Consider the following 17,776-nt stretch of genomic DNA (forward strand, 5'->3'; position numbering starts at 1 on the left):
TTTACAAAAAACAGAAACAGAAGGAATTAATGTACATATTCCGCATTTGGACACGTTCAAATCAAACTCGTGTACTCGAGTATTTCTAAGCAACCTATGTTTATGCAAAAAGTTATCCGGAAGATTAAATGAGATAAAGCATGTAGACCATTTGGCAAAGGCCTGGCAAGCAATCAGTACTCAACATTGCACATTATTATCGTTCTTAATTTTCCAACTCTGTAATCATACTAAACAGTTATAAAGTTATGCACGTGATTATGTATATCTAATATATATAAACTAATATGTGTTACTACTAGAAATAAAGCTTTTATGTTATGTACCAAGCAATGCTCTTCATCCAGACAGAGGTGAGTTTAATTTTAACAGAATGATCCACAAAGAAGCAGAGAAAGCTGGCTAAGGGGTAGGATGTTAAATGTTACCTCGAATCTCTGCTTATCAATTAAGGATACAACCTCTACATGGTCTAGTATTAATTATAATCAGCAGTCAGCTGATCCTAGAGAACTCGCTCAAAATGAATAGTTAAGACCTCAAGCACGTGGACAAGTGGCCATTTATTTGCAAGGCTGCGCCAACCACTGAAATCTGATTACTTCAATACTCATGCTGAAATCCTACATAAATTCATTACCTGTCTCATGCTAGAATTTTACAAGTCCTTACATACAAAAATTTTAAATATCCAAAAGGCACTTAAACTGACAAGACTACAGACAGCATCCTGGGCACATCCAGTTTTTAGAACACTTCAATAGCCTCGGCCACGCATCATTTATTATGACAGGGAAAATGCAAAGCCAGTGAGAGCACGTGCTTTCCTAAGCAAATATTAAAAATAACCCTATGCCCTCATTACGAAAAAGGAAAATCTTCGCGTTTCCAGCTTAATCTCGACCCGGGGCCAATGCACACTCCCACCTCCCACGCCGAGACGGCGCCCGGGCGCGCCGAGGTGGGGCTGGAAGCTGCTCGCGCTCTCGGAAAGACCCGTCCCCTCTCCCCGCGCGCTCGGACGCGGCGCGGCTAAACCCACGTGGACTCCAGGAGGGGGCGGCCGGACCCACCGCCGGGGTCGCTGCCCGGGGTCGCGGGGAGGGGCCGGGGGCGGGGCCAACGCCGCGCCGCGAGGCCGGGGAAGGGAGCTGGGCTGCACTCACGCGCCCGGGGGGCGGCACCGGAGCCGTCGCGGCCTCCCTCCGGTTCCCACACTGAGAGGGGGGCGGGGGGGGGGAAAGACCTGGCTCCTCGTTCCATCCGGAAGCCGCCGGGCCGGCAGGAAATGACGAAGCAGAGGTCGTCCGGTCCGTGCGGTAACCGGCTCCGCGCGTCCAGCCGCGACTGCGGGGGAAAGAGCGCCGAGCGGAGCAGCCGGGCTGCCTGCCGCCTGCAGAGCGAGCGGCGTGAGTGGCCCCGCCCCGCCCCGCCCCTCCATGCGCGGGGAGGGTGAGAGGGAGGGGAGGGAGCCCGAGGGCGCCCCCAGCCCCGCGCCCGGCCGTCCCAGCTCCTCTGCCGCCGCGCCCCAGGCCGGAGGGAACAGTGAGGCCCGCAGCTCCAGAATCGCGGATCGAAAGGCGGAAGCTGCCGCCTGCGCAGCGCAGGGCACCCGGGATGGGAGGATGGGGGGATGGGGGGATGGGGGAGATGGGGGGATGAGGGAGATGGGGGGATGAGGGGGATGGGGGGGTGGAGCGGGCGCGCTTCAGGATCGCACCGCGCGCAGCCCGCGGAGGCCGAACCCTGGCGGCTCCGGCCCCCGCCGCTTGCCGGGGTGGGGGTTACATTGTTTGCCCGCTAGACTGCTCCTCTTTCCGTGACTGGCAGGTCTCACGAGTCTGGGCAGGGCCGGAAGCGCCCACGTTTGGGAGTCCAGCGTGCGACTCGCTAGCCTGGGTGGTTTTGGGCGAGTTGTGTACCCAGCCCCCCACCCCGCGTCGTCTGCCGGGTGGAGCTTTCGTGCCTCCCAGCAGGGTGATGGTGACAATGAAATGCATATGTCGACTGCCCAGCACAGGCCCCTCAGGTGTTAATTGCCTTCGTCTTGGTGGTTGAAGGCCTGTGACCTTGTACCCTCCCGCTTCAGCAACCCAAGCCTTTAGCGTTTCAGAAGACTGAGGGAAAACCATATTGATGCGATGGGTTGTGTTGTAAGGAGCTCGTAGACCTGTATGAGTGACTCCAATCTGAACTTGTTTCAAAATAGCAAAGCTCTAAGTGGGAGACGAAATGGATAACATTCAAGACATGATGACAAGTGATCCTCAAAACTGAACCACCTAGACATGGCATCGGGAACCCCAAATACGGAAAAAATTTTAAAACTAAATGATACAGCCGCTTGATCCCAGGAAGAGTACTCGTTCTCTACTTAAAAGTTTGTCAAACTGAAATCAAGCCCCAGTTGTCACATTTTGCCAACTTTATCTCTGGATAGTTACGTGCAGCTCATCCTAGCAACTCCTTACTGAAATAGTTCAAGCACTAATTTACAGGAAAAATATGTGGAAAAGGTGCAGTTTTCTCAGAAAAGCCCTGAATGACAATCCAAGCACATGATGGTCTTGCTGAAACATCCATTAACTTGCCAGGAAGGAACCACTGTAACGCCCCTGGGTGCTTTACACTTAGAGGGAGGCTGTGAGGTGTGCAGTAGCCGCTCAGCAGGTGTGCGTGTGTACACTTGGTTAGACTGGTGAGCTGGGAGGGCACCGGTCATAGTTCAGGCCACATGGGAGCCGTGGTCTGTACTGTGGCTTTGTACAGGACCATTCCTTATTCCTGGCAGTCTTACAAAGGCATGCCATTGGTCATGATGGAGGACCAGGCAGGAAAGGCCTACCCTCGGTACAAGTCTTTCACAACTATACTACTAAAAATAACTCAAGTGCGTGTCCCCAGAACAGTAGTGTCATTGCGTACCAATCAAGTTGTATAATTCACAGTAAGATTTCACCATTCTTGGTCAGCAGAATTTCAGAGTCCTTCTCTAAGTATAATGAAAAACTGGCATATTTGTAGGAGGAGGAAGACAGCTCTGTAGGAATACACCATTTATTGAGTGGCACATGAACAGAATTTTGTGGAACACAGAAGCAAGAAATTCACCTGGCTCAGATCCAGTCAGGTGTTAGAAGACAGGTAGGAAACACTTTCATAGTGTGTCAGATAAAGGGCACCTGCAAAATGTTTCAGTAGCCATTGTTAAGTCTGCTCCCCTTTTCTTCTCCAATTTGTTAGTAACTCCCAATCCTGAAACCTGCCACCGTCACTGCATGGCCGTGCCGGCCCTTCCGCAGCACCTCAGATCAGACCTCTGAAGTCATCTCTTATGGCCAAAAACAGTCATCGTTATTTTATGTTTTGGCACCAACGAAAATCTAGAAAAAAATTCTAGATTCCATAAATCGTAAAGACAATTATAGTCTCTGATGTTCCAAAAGTAGGCTGATTACTTACTATGAATAATGTTACATCCAGAGAAACTCTGGAGTTCAATTTTAAGGAATAAGAATTGAAACTCTGAATAATGCCAAATCCCCCTGTGCCTCCCACTCTCTTAAAAAAAATCCATAGCCAATCTTTAATATCTAGGAATTGGGTATGTTTAATGATTTAATAATATTTAGATCTTGCATCTATAAAGTTTTAAGTTCTGTTTTTATTATTCTCTGGCTAATTTTTAAAAGACCAATCTTTTTTTTTTTTTTTTTTTGGAAAATGCCCTTTATTGCCTATGATATTTATACTGTCATATGATGTTAGACTGAGTGCTGGGCCCTTCATCCTCCTTCAGACCACTGGCACTCTGTCTGCTACTACTATCCCGAGGGTCCTTTCTTCTCCCTCTTCCAACAGAAGGCCACACCGTCTTCTAGGATCTTGTCCCATGAATCTCAGTTGTTCCTGTCCTTCGGAGAATGAAACACGCAGCCTGGACATTGGCTCCACGGTCTCCTCGGGCTGAGGTCTTCCCCCGTGGGCTGCTCCTCCTCATTCTCCTTTGCTCCTTGCTTCTCCTCCTCCTCTTCTCCTCCTCCACCTCCTCCTCGGTGGTGCTCTCGGATTCCACATTGCCCATCAGCTGGGCCATGGTGAGATGAAAGACATGGCAGCTGAAGCCCTCCTGGACGCCGTACCGCACGTGCTGCCGGAGGATCTCCAAGGTGGGGAACACCCGGCAGCAGGCCATGCACCTGAAGCCGGCCTCCATGGTCACCAGCCAGTCCGGTGTCTTGGCCCTGGCTCTCTCCTGGACTGCAGCTGACCCTGATGGGCTGTATGGCTCTGCCCTTTCCTCACACTCTTTCTCCTCCCCAGTGGGCTCACTGTCAGACAGGAGGTTCCTGGTGGACACATCAGAGCAGGGAGTACCTACCCGCACATCCTCAGGAAGGGTCACTTCTTCTATCCTCAGCCGCTTTTCTAGCAACCCCAAGGGTTTCTCTGTGTCCCAGGAGACAGCTACACCCTTGATCGTTTTCACCCGCATGTAGTATATTTTCATGCCTCTTTCCTCTTTGTTTGTATACAGAGAGGTCTTACTGAATGAAGGGGATGAGAAGGCGACACACTGTGGTGGGGGAGCGGTCTCCCCTTGTTCCTGAACCCGGGCTAGGGGTGCTCTAGGCCGGGGAGTGTCTCGATGTAATCTCCAGATTCCACCGCGGATGAGCTTGCGTGGAGAAGAAGCACAGAAGTATTCAGAGGCAGAGGAGACCTCCCCTGCCCCTGGGCTGCAGCCTTGGGCCACCACAGGGGATCCAAGCTGAGGGGGATCCTCTTGTGACTTCGAGATTCCTCCTCCCTTCTCGGCAGTTTCCTGGGACTCTTCACTTTCCAGATGTTTCCTCTTTTGTCGCCGTCTCATCGTACCAACTGGAAGATTCCCTTAGAAGATGCCTCACGTCCAACTACTCCTCTTCCCCACAGGTTGGCCCTTCTTGGCTTTTGGGAAATCCGTTGAAATGATTCAATACAAATAAAAATAGTCAAGTCTCCTAAATGGCTGAAGAACTTGGACCACTTAGTGAACCAGCAGTACTGCTTAGTGCTCACCAGGGCTGTTAAGTTTCAAAGGTTGCCAGGCCTACAGCAGAATTCTCTGACCTCAATGATGACATCAGAGCATTCCGTGGACCTAGGTTCAACAGTCTCTGCAACAGCACAGACCCCATTTTCAAGAACAACTCCTTTTTCCCAGCAGAACCTTTCCCATGAATTCAACTCTCACATCTTTCAAATGTGGCAGGATACTTTGAGATGTTAATCTGTTCCTGTTCATTTTTTTCCTTTTCTTCCTTTATTTCACCCTTTCCCTTCTGCGTTCAACTGGGTAGCAGACCCTTTGTTCACTGGCCAGTGGAAGAGCCCGGCAGGGCATAGCAGAAATAGCATTCTGATCATCTTGGCTTTTATTTCTAAAATCGCAAACTCCATGGAAAAGAGAGGATACTTGAGCAGAAACATAACAGAAGCAGGTTTTTGAAATTAGGTACTGTCTTGTTTCCCTACTGGAGTGTTGAAATGTGCTAATTAAGTCAGAGAGAGAGGTCTGTAAATCCTGGAGGAGAAAAGGCCTCTCAAGTGTGGCTGGAGGGGTAAATGGAGCAAAAATTCTAAAAGGAGATGGCTATAGTGTGCATACAAGCAGAATCATGGCAACCTGTCCCACGCATGGCACAGGAGCCACGAAACCTAAAGGAGGCATGGCCCCCGAGCTGATGGGCATCTACACTTACAACTGTGGGCTCCAGTCAACAATGATCATGCTTCCACCCACTCCCTCAAAACCTTGGCCCTGTATGACTTCCAAATAGGTACGGCGGAAATCCAAACAGGACACCAGCAGGATCAAGGCTTAAAATACAAATTACGTGGAGTCATAAAAAAATTTTTCGTACTATTTCTTGCACACCTCTGCTTGTGGGCTGTAATTTATACCAGCTATAAGTGGCAATGCATCTGGATCCTCCTGATTCCACTCTAGAATTAGAGACACCTCATTTTGAGGTAGTGGCCAGGATCCAGTGGGAGGATTGGTGCATGGGATGAGGTAGACTCCCAGAAGTCACTGCTTTCATTAGAAATACCACATGGACTGAGGCGGGTCCCAATTTGAAAGGGCACTGCAGAATGACTTAAGGTTTCAGGCAGCGGGAGAGTGAAGAGAGGACAACTTCAGCCTTGTGAGGGTTTGCTGATGAGATTCAATCTTCCTGCTTCTTGGAGAATCCCTAAATTTCGCCCGTCTTCTCACACCATGTCCGAAATCCTCTGAGCCAGGTGCAGCAGCTTCCTTTCACAATGCTAGGACAGGCCACGAAACAGATGATAATTCCTTTGCACTTTTCAAGGAGCAGCACCAAGGGAACAGTACCTGGGAAATGCCACTGACAGCTCAGAATATCCACGGCATTTCTACAGCCTCGGCACTGCTCTCGCTCTGCACAATGGATGAAGCCAAGGTCTCCTCCATGATTTCCCTTCTGACAACCTTATTGTCTCCTCAACCATGAAAGGTGAACTTGAAACTCAGGACCTTGCCTTGTCACCAGAAACATCCAAGCTTGGATCAGTCTTTCTGAGACCAGATATTTGCTCTGTGAACTGGATCTGCTGAAGCAATTTCTGACTGTCCGAGAGCCAGCATGTACCGTTCCTGAACTGCCTCCATTGTGGATCATCAGTAGGGCTGAGGCGTCTCACAACAGGAGGTCCCGACACGGAACACGGTGCTGCCGAGGAAAACTAACCAGCAGGACTCGGGAGGGGCCAGAAGACGGTGGAGACGACCAACCTCGCAGAGCCCTTCGCACTGGAATCCATCTTGGCTGAGAGATCTAAAAGACCAATCTTAATGCTCATCAGACACCAATAGATGTTTCAGAGGAATGACTCTTGCCCTCAGTGTCTAGAATTTAAGTTAAATGGCCATTCACGATACTCACTTTAATACAGTCTGTCCGCAAACGTCTGACAGAAACTTCAGGTGTCAGAACGGGACCAACATGCCACCTGGCCTGGGAGCAGACCCCAAGGAAATTTCATTCATTTTATGCAGAGGCAAACTGTAAGAAAGAAAACAGACTCTGCCCTTAATATACACTTATTAACTTACTGAGCCAAATCTACACTAAAGAACATTTTGGGGACTTCCCTGGTGGCACAGTGGATAAGACTCCGTGCTCCCAGTGCAGGGGGCCTGGGTTCGATCCCCGGTCAGAGAACTAGATCCCACATGCATGCTGCAACTAAGAGTTCGCATGCCACAGCTAAGGAGCCAGCGAGCCGCAACTAAGGAGCCCTGGAGAGGCAACTAAGGAACCCACCTACTGCAAGTAAGACCCAGTGCAACCAAATAAGTAAATAAATATTTAACAAAAAGAAAGAGACCATCACTCTCCTTTAAAAAAAAAAAACATTTTGGAGGCTCACAGGACAGATTGCAAGATATTTCAGTGGATGAATTTCTGCAATGCCATCACTGTTGTAGGATGTCTAGAAAAAATTACAAAACAATTTCATGGACATTCCAGGTACTTTTTTTCTTGGTATTAGAAAATGGCTATCTTAGTAGAAACTACAGTACAGTTATCACCTGTCACTTGTTCAGTTTTTCTCCTTTTGATAGAGTATCTAAAACAACACTTCTGAATTTCTTTCACATATTAGGTCATTTTACTTAGACTTCCCTAGTTTAGATTTAACACAAGAGCAGAACTTTCTCTTTAAGGAAAAATTCAATGAACTTCCCAAATGCAAATAAGAAACCAGTACTCTGTCCCTTGCTACTTCATACACTTGCTGTTACCATTCATTTTCTGTGGGAATGTTCAAAGAAATGTCCAAAGAATGCATTTCCTTGAATAGAAGTCACAGCTGTGTAAATAGCAAAAAGTAACTTTTTATCCCATAGCTTCCACAGTGGGCCAGGAGGCCAAAACTAGATAAAGCTCCAGACATTTTCGTTTTCCAGGTGTGTCAGGGGCCTGTGGAAGAGCGTGGTCCTGGCTGGCGCCAGTTGTGTGGACCTCTGTTTTAAGTATTCAGTTGCTTTCGTCTGGGTGATAGTTACAGTTTGGAAACCGTGCAGTGACATTTCAACCCATATCCTTTTAGAAATATGATTTTTTAATCCCGAGTTTGAACCTTTATGTAGGAGCTGTGGTGTTTCAAAGTCAGAAATAGGGGAAAATGTGTTCCATGCCTTAGTGATCTAGACCAGGGTTAGCCAACATTTTCTTAACGGGCCAGATGGTAAACATTTTAGGCTTTGAGGGCTGTGAGGCAAAAATGGAAGATGCTCCGTTTAAAATGTATCCGTTTAGAAATGTAAAACCATTCTTGGCTCCTGGGCCATACAAAGACAGGCAGGGGGCTGGAGCTGGCCAGCAGGCCCTCTGTTTGCCAGCCCTTGTCCAGCCGTCACACCGTCACTAACTGAAAGAAACCCTGCCCTCTTTGCTGCCTTACAGTCCCATGCCTGGCGGTTACGGAGTGATGGGCGACGAGGGCTCCATCGATTACAGCGTTCACGAGGCCTGGAATGAAGCCACCAACGTGTACCTGGTAGTGATCCTTGTCAGCTTTGGGCTCTTCGTGTATGCCAAGAGGTAAAGGCTTTAGAGTCTCAGGGTTGATAAGAACCTGGGCATTTATAAGTTTTGCAGGTTTGTTTGTTTGATCTAAGTTAAATGCACAAAAATAATTTCATCAGCATTTTTGTTCCTGCTATGAAATCACTGTCTAGTCGGGTCAGCCCTCACATACTGGACACCAGGATTTGGCTTGGAAAACCCAGTTGCTCTGAGAGATGGGGATTTAAGTGCAGCTCTTGGCACCCAGACCAGCTGCTCTATACTCCTATTCTATCATTTCTGGTACAGCTCAGTTTTCTCATTCAGCCAGCTTCACTGTCACCCTTGGATGAGCATGTATTTTGGGCCAATGTCCCTGAAATGCACAAACTCTTAACTCCTATGTGTTCAGCAATTCTGTCTTCGCAAATTTCAAGCCCTCCCTTCTGTTTCTTGTGCATAATATTGGTATGATCCAATTACTTGTCTGTCCATCCCCCAAAACTCAGTCCCCTGAGAACAAGGACTTTTATTTAACCTTTGTGTCCGTGATGTGCCACATGGTGTAAATCCTCAATAAATATCTCTTGCTGTGATTCCAGATGCTGTAGCGTAATTCAACTGTTCTTTTCCACACTCCCTGGCTCCTTTCCTTCAAGTACAAGTTAAAAAAAATGCACGGTGAGGGGCGTGCTTTGAAGAGGAAAAACAGCAGTAGTTGGATTGAGCTGCTCCTGCCCGTAGCCATGTGCTTCGTGGCGTCCTCTGCCAAGGTCAAAGGCATTAGACGGTTCAGGATAATTAATCAACCAAGAATAATTGATGCTCGGCCCGGGGAACAGTTCAGACCCACACTTGCCACGGGACCTGCAGGCTCGCCCTTCCCGACCCTGAGACCCCTGAGCCGCTGGCCCACTGGCCACCTGGACCCTCGGGGGAGCGGGTGGGGCGGGGGGGGGAGGTGAGAGGAGGCCTCCTCAGAACATGGGGGAGCCACCGGCAGGTAACAGCCTTCCCCTAAAAATAGCCACCGTCTCCTCCCCACCCCACTGTTTTAAAGGCAGAGACAGGCTGTTAATTTTAACTAGATGACCCCACTAAGGCCATGCTACTCTATTTAAGAAATCGTTTATTCATTGTTTTTCAAAATTAAGGTCTGCTCACATTCTGTTTATTCTCTGCCCGCAATAACTTAGCTTTATTTGCATGACATGAGAGGGAGGGAAAAAAAAATCATACTTTTTTTGTCTGAGCATTTTTCCGTACAACAGGGCTCTTTTGCGGGGATTGAGGGGAGACACTTTGTTGTATGAAGTGGGGGTGTTCAGCTACTGCCTTTTCTTTCTTATAACCCTGTGACTGTACACGGACAGCTTCATACTTCTAGTGAAAGAAGGAATACTTGAGCCCAAGAAGCATCTCACGGGGACAAAATAGAAGATGGACTCATGGCCACTTAACGTCCTTTTAATGCAGCTTCTGGTTACTACGATCGTGTGAATGTTACAGTCCTACAGCTATGAATACAAATCTCTTTTCTGCATTGGTTTTGTGTTTTAGAAATAAAAGGAAAATTATGAGGATATTCAGTGTGCCACCTCCAACAGACACTCTGTCAGAGCCCAACTTTTATGACACAATAAGCAAAATTCGTTTAAGACAGCAACTGGAAATGTACTCCATTTGTAAGTATATTCTGTGCTTAATTACATACATAAGCATATTTAAAATAGACACTTTGGGGTTGAGTCTCATTGGCAAAGGTTATCAGAAATAGCTGATAATGACACAGGGAACTATATTCAATATCCTGTAATAAACCATAATGGAAAAGAATATGAAAAAGAATATATGTATGTATATATATCTGAATCACTTTGCTGTACACCAGAAACTAACACAACATTGTAAATCAACTATACTTCAATTAAAAAAAATTTTTTTTTTACTTTAAGAAAGAAATAGCTGGTAATGAAAACATAGGGCCTTTTTAGATGCTCAACACAGTATCAGCAAACCCGGTTTGCATGAAGTTAGTGTTTCAGGACACTTCACTCATTTGGGACCCTTCCAAGACCCTGAGAAGAGCCCTAGCAACGTGTTTCACGTTTTGAAAATTTGGCAGAAATTAGATGCCTTAACAATCGGTGAGGCTGCTGTCTCATCCTTCTCTGATTTCCCTCCTTTGCACTTCCCTCGTGTGCAGTGGCGTTGAGGTGGCCAAGAGCATTTTGGGGATCTGGCTGAGGGGATGTTGAGTTGAACCTACTTTAGTTTAGGTTTGAAATTTTGTGTTTATAGAGTTTGCAGTCACTTCTATTACAATTAAATTACTATGTGCTGCAGCCATAGCAGTATAGGAACGGCTTCCAGGCCAGAGGTTATTAACATGTCCTGTGGTACTAAACCCTGTGAGGAAGTGGTGGAGAAGAAACAAAGGTTAAAGGGCAAGGAGCCAGGGTGAATTGTACATCCAAGCCACAGCCTTTGATGCCACCATTTAAAAAAATGAGGTGTGGTTTCCATGGTGTATCATTAAATGAGAAAAGGCAAGATGTAATTATATGTATTCTAGGGTACTGCTCCTTTAAAATCAAATGACCAAAGCATCCCTATCTACGTGTAATAAAAATGTTCTATAGAATTTTTTTTTACTGAAGTATAGTTGATTTACAATGTTGTATTAGTTTCAGGTATACAGCACAGTGATTCAGCTATATATATATATATATATGTTCTTTTTCAGATTCTTTTCCCTATAGGTCACCACAAAATATTGAGTATGGTTCCCCGTGCTATACAGTAGGTCCTCGTTGGTGATCCACTTTATATACAGTAGTACGCATATGTTAATCCCAACCTCCCAATTCATTCCTCCCCAACTCCTTTCCCCTTTGGCAGCCACAGGTCTGTCCTCTATGTCTGTGGGTCTATTTCTGTTTTGTAAGTAAGTTCATTTGTATCTTTTTTTTTTTTAGATTCTACATGTAAGTGATATCATATGATATTTGTCTTTCTCTTTCTGACTTACTTCACTTAGTACAATGATCTCTAGGTCCATCCATGTTGCTGCAAATGGCATTATTTCATTCTTTCTTATGGCTGAGTAATAGTTCATTGTGTGTATGTATATATATATATATATATATATATATATATATATATATATATATATATATATATATATACACACACCAACAGTGTAGGAGGGTTCCCTTTTCTCCGCACCCTCTCCAGCATTTATTATTTACAGACTTTTTGATGATGGCCATTCTGACCGGTGTGAGGTGATACCTCATTGTAGTTTTGATTTGCATTTCTCTAATAAATAACAATGTTGAGCATCTTTTCACGTGCCTGTATGTCTTCTTTGGAGAAATGTCTATTTAGATCATCTGCCCAGTTTTTGATTGGGTTGTTTCTAAAAATGTTCTGTATAATTACACAAGCCTGGAGGAAGGCTTGGAAAGATACACATCAGATTATTAACATTCATTACCTTGATGGGACCACTGTGGGACTCGAGGGAAAAGACTGGATATTTTTAAAAGAAAGATGTCTGTGTGTTTGCGCGCACACATAAAAAGAAGCAAGAAAGAGTGATCAGGGCTTCCCTGGTGCCACAGTGGTTGAGAATCTGCCTGCCAACGCAGGGGACATGGGTTCGAGCCCTGGTCTGGGAAGATCCCACATGCCGCGGAGCAACCGGGCCCGTGAGCCACAATTGCTGAGCCTGCGCGTCTGGAGCCTGTTCTCCGCAACAACAGAGGCCGCGATAGTGAGAGGCCCGCGCACCACGATGAAGAGTGGCCCCCGCTCGCCGCAACTAGAGAAAGCCCTCGCACAGAAACGAAGACCCAACACAGCAAAAATAAATAAAGAAATTTAAAAAAAAAAAAAAAAAGAGTGATCAGCAAGATGTTACTGGTATATGTCTCGGGTGGAGTGGAATTTCAGGTGAAAAGTAGAGAAACCATATATATATTTTTTACACAAGTAGAACCTCTAGAAACTTCTTCAGCATAAATTTTATCCTGAGAAGTAGTAACAGCAGTTCCTTTGGGGAAAGGAGCTGCAGGACTAATCAGGTGGGAGGAAGGTACACCTTCCCTGTTTCCTCTGTTGTCCCTTTTGCATTCATGTGTTACTAGTTCAGAATAAGAAGTAAAACTGAATGTAACAGAGCAGCAGCATTCACAGTAGCCAAAAGATGGAAACAACCCAAGTGTCCTTGACTGATGGATCCACAGAATGTGGTATATACGTGCATAGGATGTTATTCAGCCTTTAAGAGGAAGGAAATTCTTTTTTTTTTTTTTTTTTTTGGCTGCACTGAGTCTTCTTTGCTGCACGCAGGCTTTCTCTAGTTGCAGTGAGTGGGGGCTACTCTTCGTTGCGGTGCATGGGCTTCTCATTGCAGTGGCTTCTCTTGTTGTGGAGCACAGGCTCAGTAGTTGCAGCACGTGGGCTCAGTAGTTGTGGCTCACGGGCTCTAGAGCACAGGCTCAGTAGTTGTGGCACACGGGCTTAGTTGCTGCACGGCATGTGGGATCTTCCCAGACCAGAGCTCGAACCCATGTCCCCTGCATTGGCAGGCGGATTCTTAACCACTGCGCCACCAGGGAAGTCCCAAGAGGAAGGAAATTCTGACACATGCTACAACACAGATGCACCTCGAAGACATTATGCTTCGTAATTATTTTTATTGTGAAGTGAAAGAAGCCAGTCACAAAAGAACAAATATTGTGTGATTTCTCTTCTGTGTAGCAAATTCACAGAGACAGAAAGCAGAATCGTCACCAGCAGTGGGAGAGGAAGGAGTGGGGAGTTACTGTGTAATGAGGACAGAGGTCAGTGTGGGGTGATCAAAAGAAGGGTGCTGGTGGTGGCAGCACAACAGTGTGAATGTAGTTAATGTCCCTGAACTGTACACTTAAACACTGTTAAAATGGCAAGTTTTATGTTGTTGTATTTCACCTCAAAAAAAAATTTCCTTAAGAAAATTTAAGTATTTAAAAAACAAAAACAGGGAACCAGAAGCTCTGTATAGAAAATTATAAGTAAAGAGTTAGGTTTTCATTGATGCCTAGTCAAAACAGAAGGTTGTGGGAGTTCCCTGGTGGCCTAGTGGTTAGGATTTGGTGTTTTCACTGCAGAGGCCCAGGTTCGATCCCTGGTCAGGGAACTAAGATCCCACATGCCTGGCGGCACAGCCAAACACAAAAAGCAAACAAACAAAAATCAGAAGTTAGATCCTATCAAAAAATATTCAGTAGTATAGCATATACAATTATAAAGCCAGTGTACAGCTATTTTTCTTCTTTGATGAGAATGGCATAAAATGAAATTTATCAGAACACGTGTGTTTGTAAGGCATGTTAGTTTCCTGTTGCTGCTGTATTACCACAAATTCAGTGGCTTAACACAGCACAGATCTTACAATTAGAGATTAAAAGTTCTACAGCAGATTCACTGGCTAAAATCAAGGTGTCGGCAGAGTTCTGTTTCTTTCTGGATGCTCTAAAGGAGAAGCTGTTTCTTTGCCTTTTCCAGCTTCTAGAAGCCACCCATGTTGCTTGCTTTGTGGCTTCATTCCCCATCCTCAAAGCCAGTAGCACTGCATCTTTCTGATCATTCTTCCATTTATATAGTTCCTTCTCTCTCTGAACTCTGCCAGGAAAGGTTCTCTGATTTTCAGGGCCCCTGTGATCAGGTTGGGCCAGGTAATCCAGGGTAATCCCCCTTCTCAAGGTCCTTACCTTAAACACATCTTTAAAGTCCCTTCTGCCGCAGAAGGTAACATATTCACAGATTATGGGGATTAGGATGTGGACATCTTTGGAAGCCATTGTTCTTGTAAATAGTGAGTATTTGCACATTTAAAGAGTCCCATCGCAGGGACTTCCCTCGTGACACAGTGATTAAGAATCCGCCTGCCAATGCAGGGGACACGGGTTCGAGCCCTGGTCCAGGAAGATCCCACATACCGTGGAGCAACTAAGCCCATGCGCCACAACTACTGAGCCTGCGCTCTAGAGCCCGTGAGCCACAACTACTGAGCCCGTGTGCCACAACTTCTGAAGCTGCGTGCCTAGAGCCCAAGCGCTGCAACAAGAGAAGCCACTGCAGTGAAAAGCCCACGAATCGCAACAAAGAGTAGCCCCCGCTTGCCGCAACTAGAGAAAGCCCGCGCCCAGCAACTAAGACCCAACAACGAAGACCCAATGCAGCCATAAATAAATAAAATAAATTTATTTTAAAAATAAAGATATAAAAATAAAGAGTCCCATCACATTGCATCATTCTTAGTGCTGATGGCATATCTAGTCCTGACTTAGTCTGGAGGTTCAAGAGGAAATAGCAAACAAAATTCTTTTCCTTAAAGAGGACTCCCAAAATTGTAAAGCTTTCGGCCACAATAATCTGGATCCACCCTGCGTATATAAACAAATAGTATTTCTTCCTTGGCTGGTAAAAACTTAATGAAGAGACTGAAAGTTTGAAAGCCAAGCAGTGAATGACATTTGAAAAGACTTTAGCCCTGCACACTCTCTAGTTTCAGGTTAAGACCTTCAATAAATATTTCTCAGAAGCACAAAAAGAACAGAGAATTGCAAGTCTGTTTTTTCTTCTAATTTATATTAATGACAATATTCAGTAAATCTCTTAGGCTTGTCATTTAAAATATAGTCAAATTCCTTATGATGTGGACAAAAGCATTATTATTAACTTACCTTGAGGTGGAGATGAGGAATAAGAAAGAAGGACATTACAAAATGTTAATTTAAGTTTAGTAGCTTAATTAGTGTTTACCCTATATTTCAATGCTTTGAATAATCCTGATGTACAAAACAATAATAATAAACATCCTAAAATGGATATCAGCACTGCTGAGAAATTAGAGGATCATGAAGTATAATAAATTTCCTCTAATGAATAAAAAATTGTTTAATTCTAAGCTAATTCTTTACTGAGAATCATGACTGTGATTTAATGATGTGAGCTCATAATTATTTTGTGATTTTATTAATCGTATCTCCTTTTTTCTTGCTTATTGTTTTGTTTGTTTTTCAATAGCCAGAAAGTATGATTATCAGCAGCCACAGAGCCAAGCTGACAGTGTACAGCTCTCATTGGAATGAAATATCAGAAAATGAGCAGCAGAAATGATTGTTGTTCAAGACTGCAGTATCCTCAACGCTGCTAAATCACGAGCAGCATTTTTTTAAAACTTCTGTCTCCATAAAATCATTTTATTTGTGACTTTTCCCTAATTTTTTGGTGTGTTTTGTTTCACTTTTTTAAACCTCATCTCCAAATCATTTGTTCCACAAATTAGAAATTCCTCAAAAAGCCTGAACACAGAGAGTCTGCATGTACCTAGGAAGATAGACTATCACCAGAGACGGTGAGTTTACCTTGTGAAGACTTTGATCCCTTCAGGATACCATCAGGAAATAAAAACACATCTTTGGAAGCAAGAGTCTGGAGCTGATGCCACTTTGGAACTTTTTTGCCAACTTAAAAAATAAAAATCTAATCATTGGAATAACTTCCTCTTCGACTGTGTTCTGGGATAAATATAATATGGATAACGGACTAACGTGTGTTCTTACGGCTGTTGTTACCTCCAACCGAATTAACCGTCTTTGCTACTTCAGAATTTGCACAGTAAACTGTCTTTTCTGCGTTGTGAAATTGTGATGCGTGCCCCCCTGCTAACTGTAGAAGTTTTCTGTGACTGGAGTTTGTTCCCCTTAATCGTATTCCCAGGAGTTTCTTCCACCAGAAGAGTCTTCTTTCGGCCGTGCTGGGGCTACACTGTGGCATATATGGGCACCTCTGACCGGTGTCAGCGGCTTGCTTTTGGGTCATGTGACCATCAGTCTTTAATGTAACTGTATGGTTTCTTAGGCTTTTTTTAGCATAATAAGCTTCCCTGCAGACTCTCATATCTTGTACCATTTTTGTACTGTACATTGAAATGTTTTCACCCAATTTTTCATATTTATTTAAATAAAAGCCGGTTGGAGATAGTGGCAGGGAAGTTCAACTGTCCATAAATTCGTTTTTGAATCAAAACTATAATTTTAAGAGTTAGAGTTAATATTTCAAGCATTATTGCTTTTTCCTTTATAATTATGAAGTAAAGAATATAAATCTTAAATGAAAAGGTTTAGACCAAATAAAATCATTTCAGGGAAGTTGCATTTACTTTTAAAATTTAAATCTTTCAAATATATATATATATATATATATATATTGTACAAGGTGAATTGTTAACCAAATGGAATAATTCTTTCTTAACTCACAGATGAGTTTGAACGCACCGCCTGTATGTAGGATGAATACTCGGACTGAAGGATTGTAAACAGTTACAGTTATGGCCTGGGGATAGCAGAGCAGCAAGGGGACAATCTTCTTAAACTTTGCTTTGCTCTCACGTAATCAGGAGCGGGAGCGCTTTACCTGCTGTCCCTGATGTGTGGCACAAATCTGGACGAATTACGAAAACTGGCTATCTCAGCTGATTTGTACAGTGTACCTAAATAAATATCAGTCACAACGAAACGGACTGTGATGGTTTTTTATTTGCATCCACTAGACAGAGACAGTCACGACTAAAACCTGACAGGTCATTTGGTGAGCGTGGAACTCTGGCAAGTGAGAGAGGAAGATTCCTCCTCATTTCCTCTCTAAAGCCCGCTGATGGGAGTCACGCCTCCACCAGCGGGATCAACAGCAAGTCCGCCTTTGAAGTTTCCTCTCTGCTTCCACAGCTGAGCTGGGAAAGCGGGGGATGCCTGCAGCCACACTTCACAGGGACACCGGTTGATTGTCCTGCTTCTGACCCCGAATCCACCAAGGGTTCAGTGGAACTATTTTCTTTGGAAGAAAAAAGGCATGACTAATCAACAGGTCAGGAACACTTGTGTTCTCTGTTTCCTCTTTTCTCTCTTTAACTGCATGAGACGCTCCGCGGTAAGCACGGACGGGCAGCCTCCCTGGGTGCACAGCTGGGCCCAGCCCGCCGCTCCAAGGGGCACAGACGCTTGCTAACGACCCCACACCGTTTCAGGTGGAGTTCCTGATAGGAATCATCAGAAAACGAGAGGCAGAGTTTAGGGTGAAACTGCTGTAACGTCGGAAATATATTTAAGTATTGAGTAAAAATAAGAGAGAAAATGGTAATA

At 44.9% G+C, this 17,776-nt stretch overlaps 2 protein-coding genes and 1 pseudogene across 9 annotated transcripts in view; 1 reads left to right on the plus strand and 2 right to left on the minus strand.

Annotated features, from left to right (window-relative positions):
• The window catches only part of SLC20A2 (solute carrier family 20 member 2), a 106,681-nt gene extending 105,282 nt beyond the window's left edge, over positions 1–1,399 (minus strand). For 4 of the 6 annotated variants that reach the window (XM_059909592.1, XM_059909597.1, XM_059909591.1 and 1 more), the window contains exon 1: positions 1,247–1,399. The gene's annotated coding sequence lies outside the window, so the exon portion shown is untranslated. The other 2 variants (XM_059909594.1, XM_059909600.1) reach the window with 2 other exon arrangements.
• Positions 1,173–17,153, plus strand: SMIM19 (small integral membrane protein 19). 3 transcript variants are annotated; one of them, XM_059909605.1, is made up of 5 exons: positions 1,173–1,409; positions 8,481–8,618; positions 10,143–10,267; positions 13,350–13,432; positions 15,660–17,153. In XM_059909605.1, exons 2-5 carry the CDS (start codon positions 8,485–8,487, stop codon positions 15,750–15,752), a joined length of 435 nt encoding a protein of 144 aa, XP_059765588.1. In that variant the 5' UTR covers positions 1,173–1,409; positions 8,481–8,484; the 3' UTR covers positions 15,753–17,153. The 3 variants fall into 3 exon arrangements, with proteins under 3 accessions (XP_059765588.1, XP_059765587.1, XP_059765589.1); XM_059909604.1 differs by lacking the exon at positions 1,173–1,409 and adding an exon at positions 3,698–7,541; XM_059909606.1 differs by lacking the exons at positions 1,173–1,409; positions 13,350–13,432 and adding an exon at positions 3,711–7,541.
• Positions 3,712–5,057, minus strand: LOC132356651 (protein FAM170A-like; annotated as a pseudogene).
• Positions 17,154–17,776: the final 623 nt, after the last annotated feature.

This window comes from Balaenoptera ricei, chromosome 21, assembly GCF_028023285.1.
Source record: "Balaenoptera ricei isolate mBalRic1 chromosome 21, mBalRic1.hap2, whole genome shotgun sequence".
Lineage (NCBI taxonomy): Eukaryota > Metazoa > Chordata > Mammalia > Artiodactyla > Balaenopteridae > Balaenoptera > Balaenoptera ricei.

What these genes read in the sequence shown, in the direction of transcription:
- SMIM19 (XM_059909604.1), top strand. Translation starts at nt 7,468, where the DNA reads ATGAATTTCTGCAATGCCATCACTGTTGTAGGATGTCTAGAAAAAATT. An exon ending in CAATTTCATGGACATTCCAG is followed by an intron (nt 7,542 to 8,480) that starts GTACTTTTTTTC and finishes GCTGCCTTACAG; the next exon opens with TCCCATGCCTGGCGGTTACG. An exon ending in ACTGTGTAATGAGGACAGAG is followed by an intron (nt 13,433 to 15,659) that starts GTCAGTGTGGGG and finishes GTTTTTCAATAG; the next exon opens with CCAGAAAGTATGATTATCAG.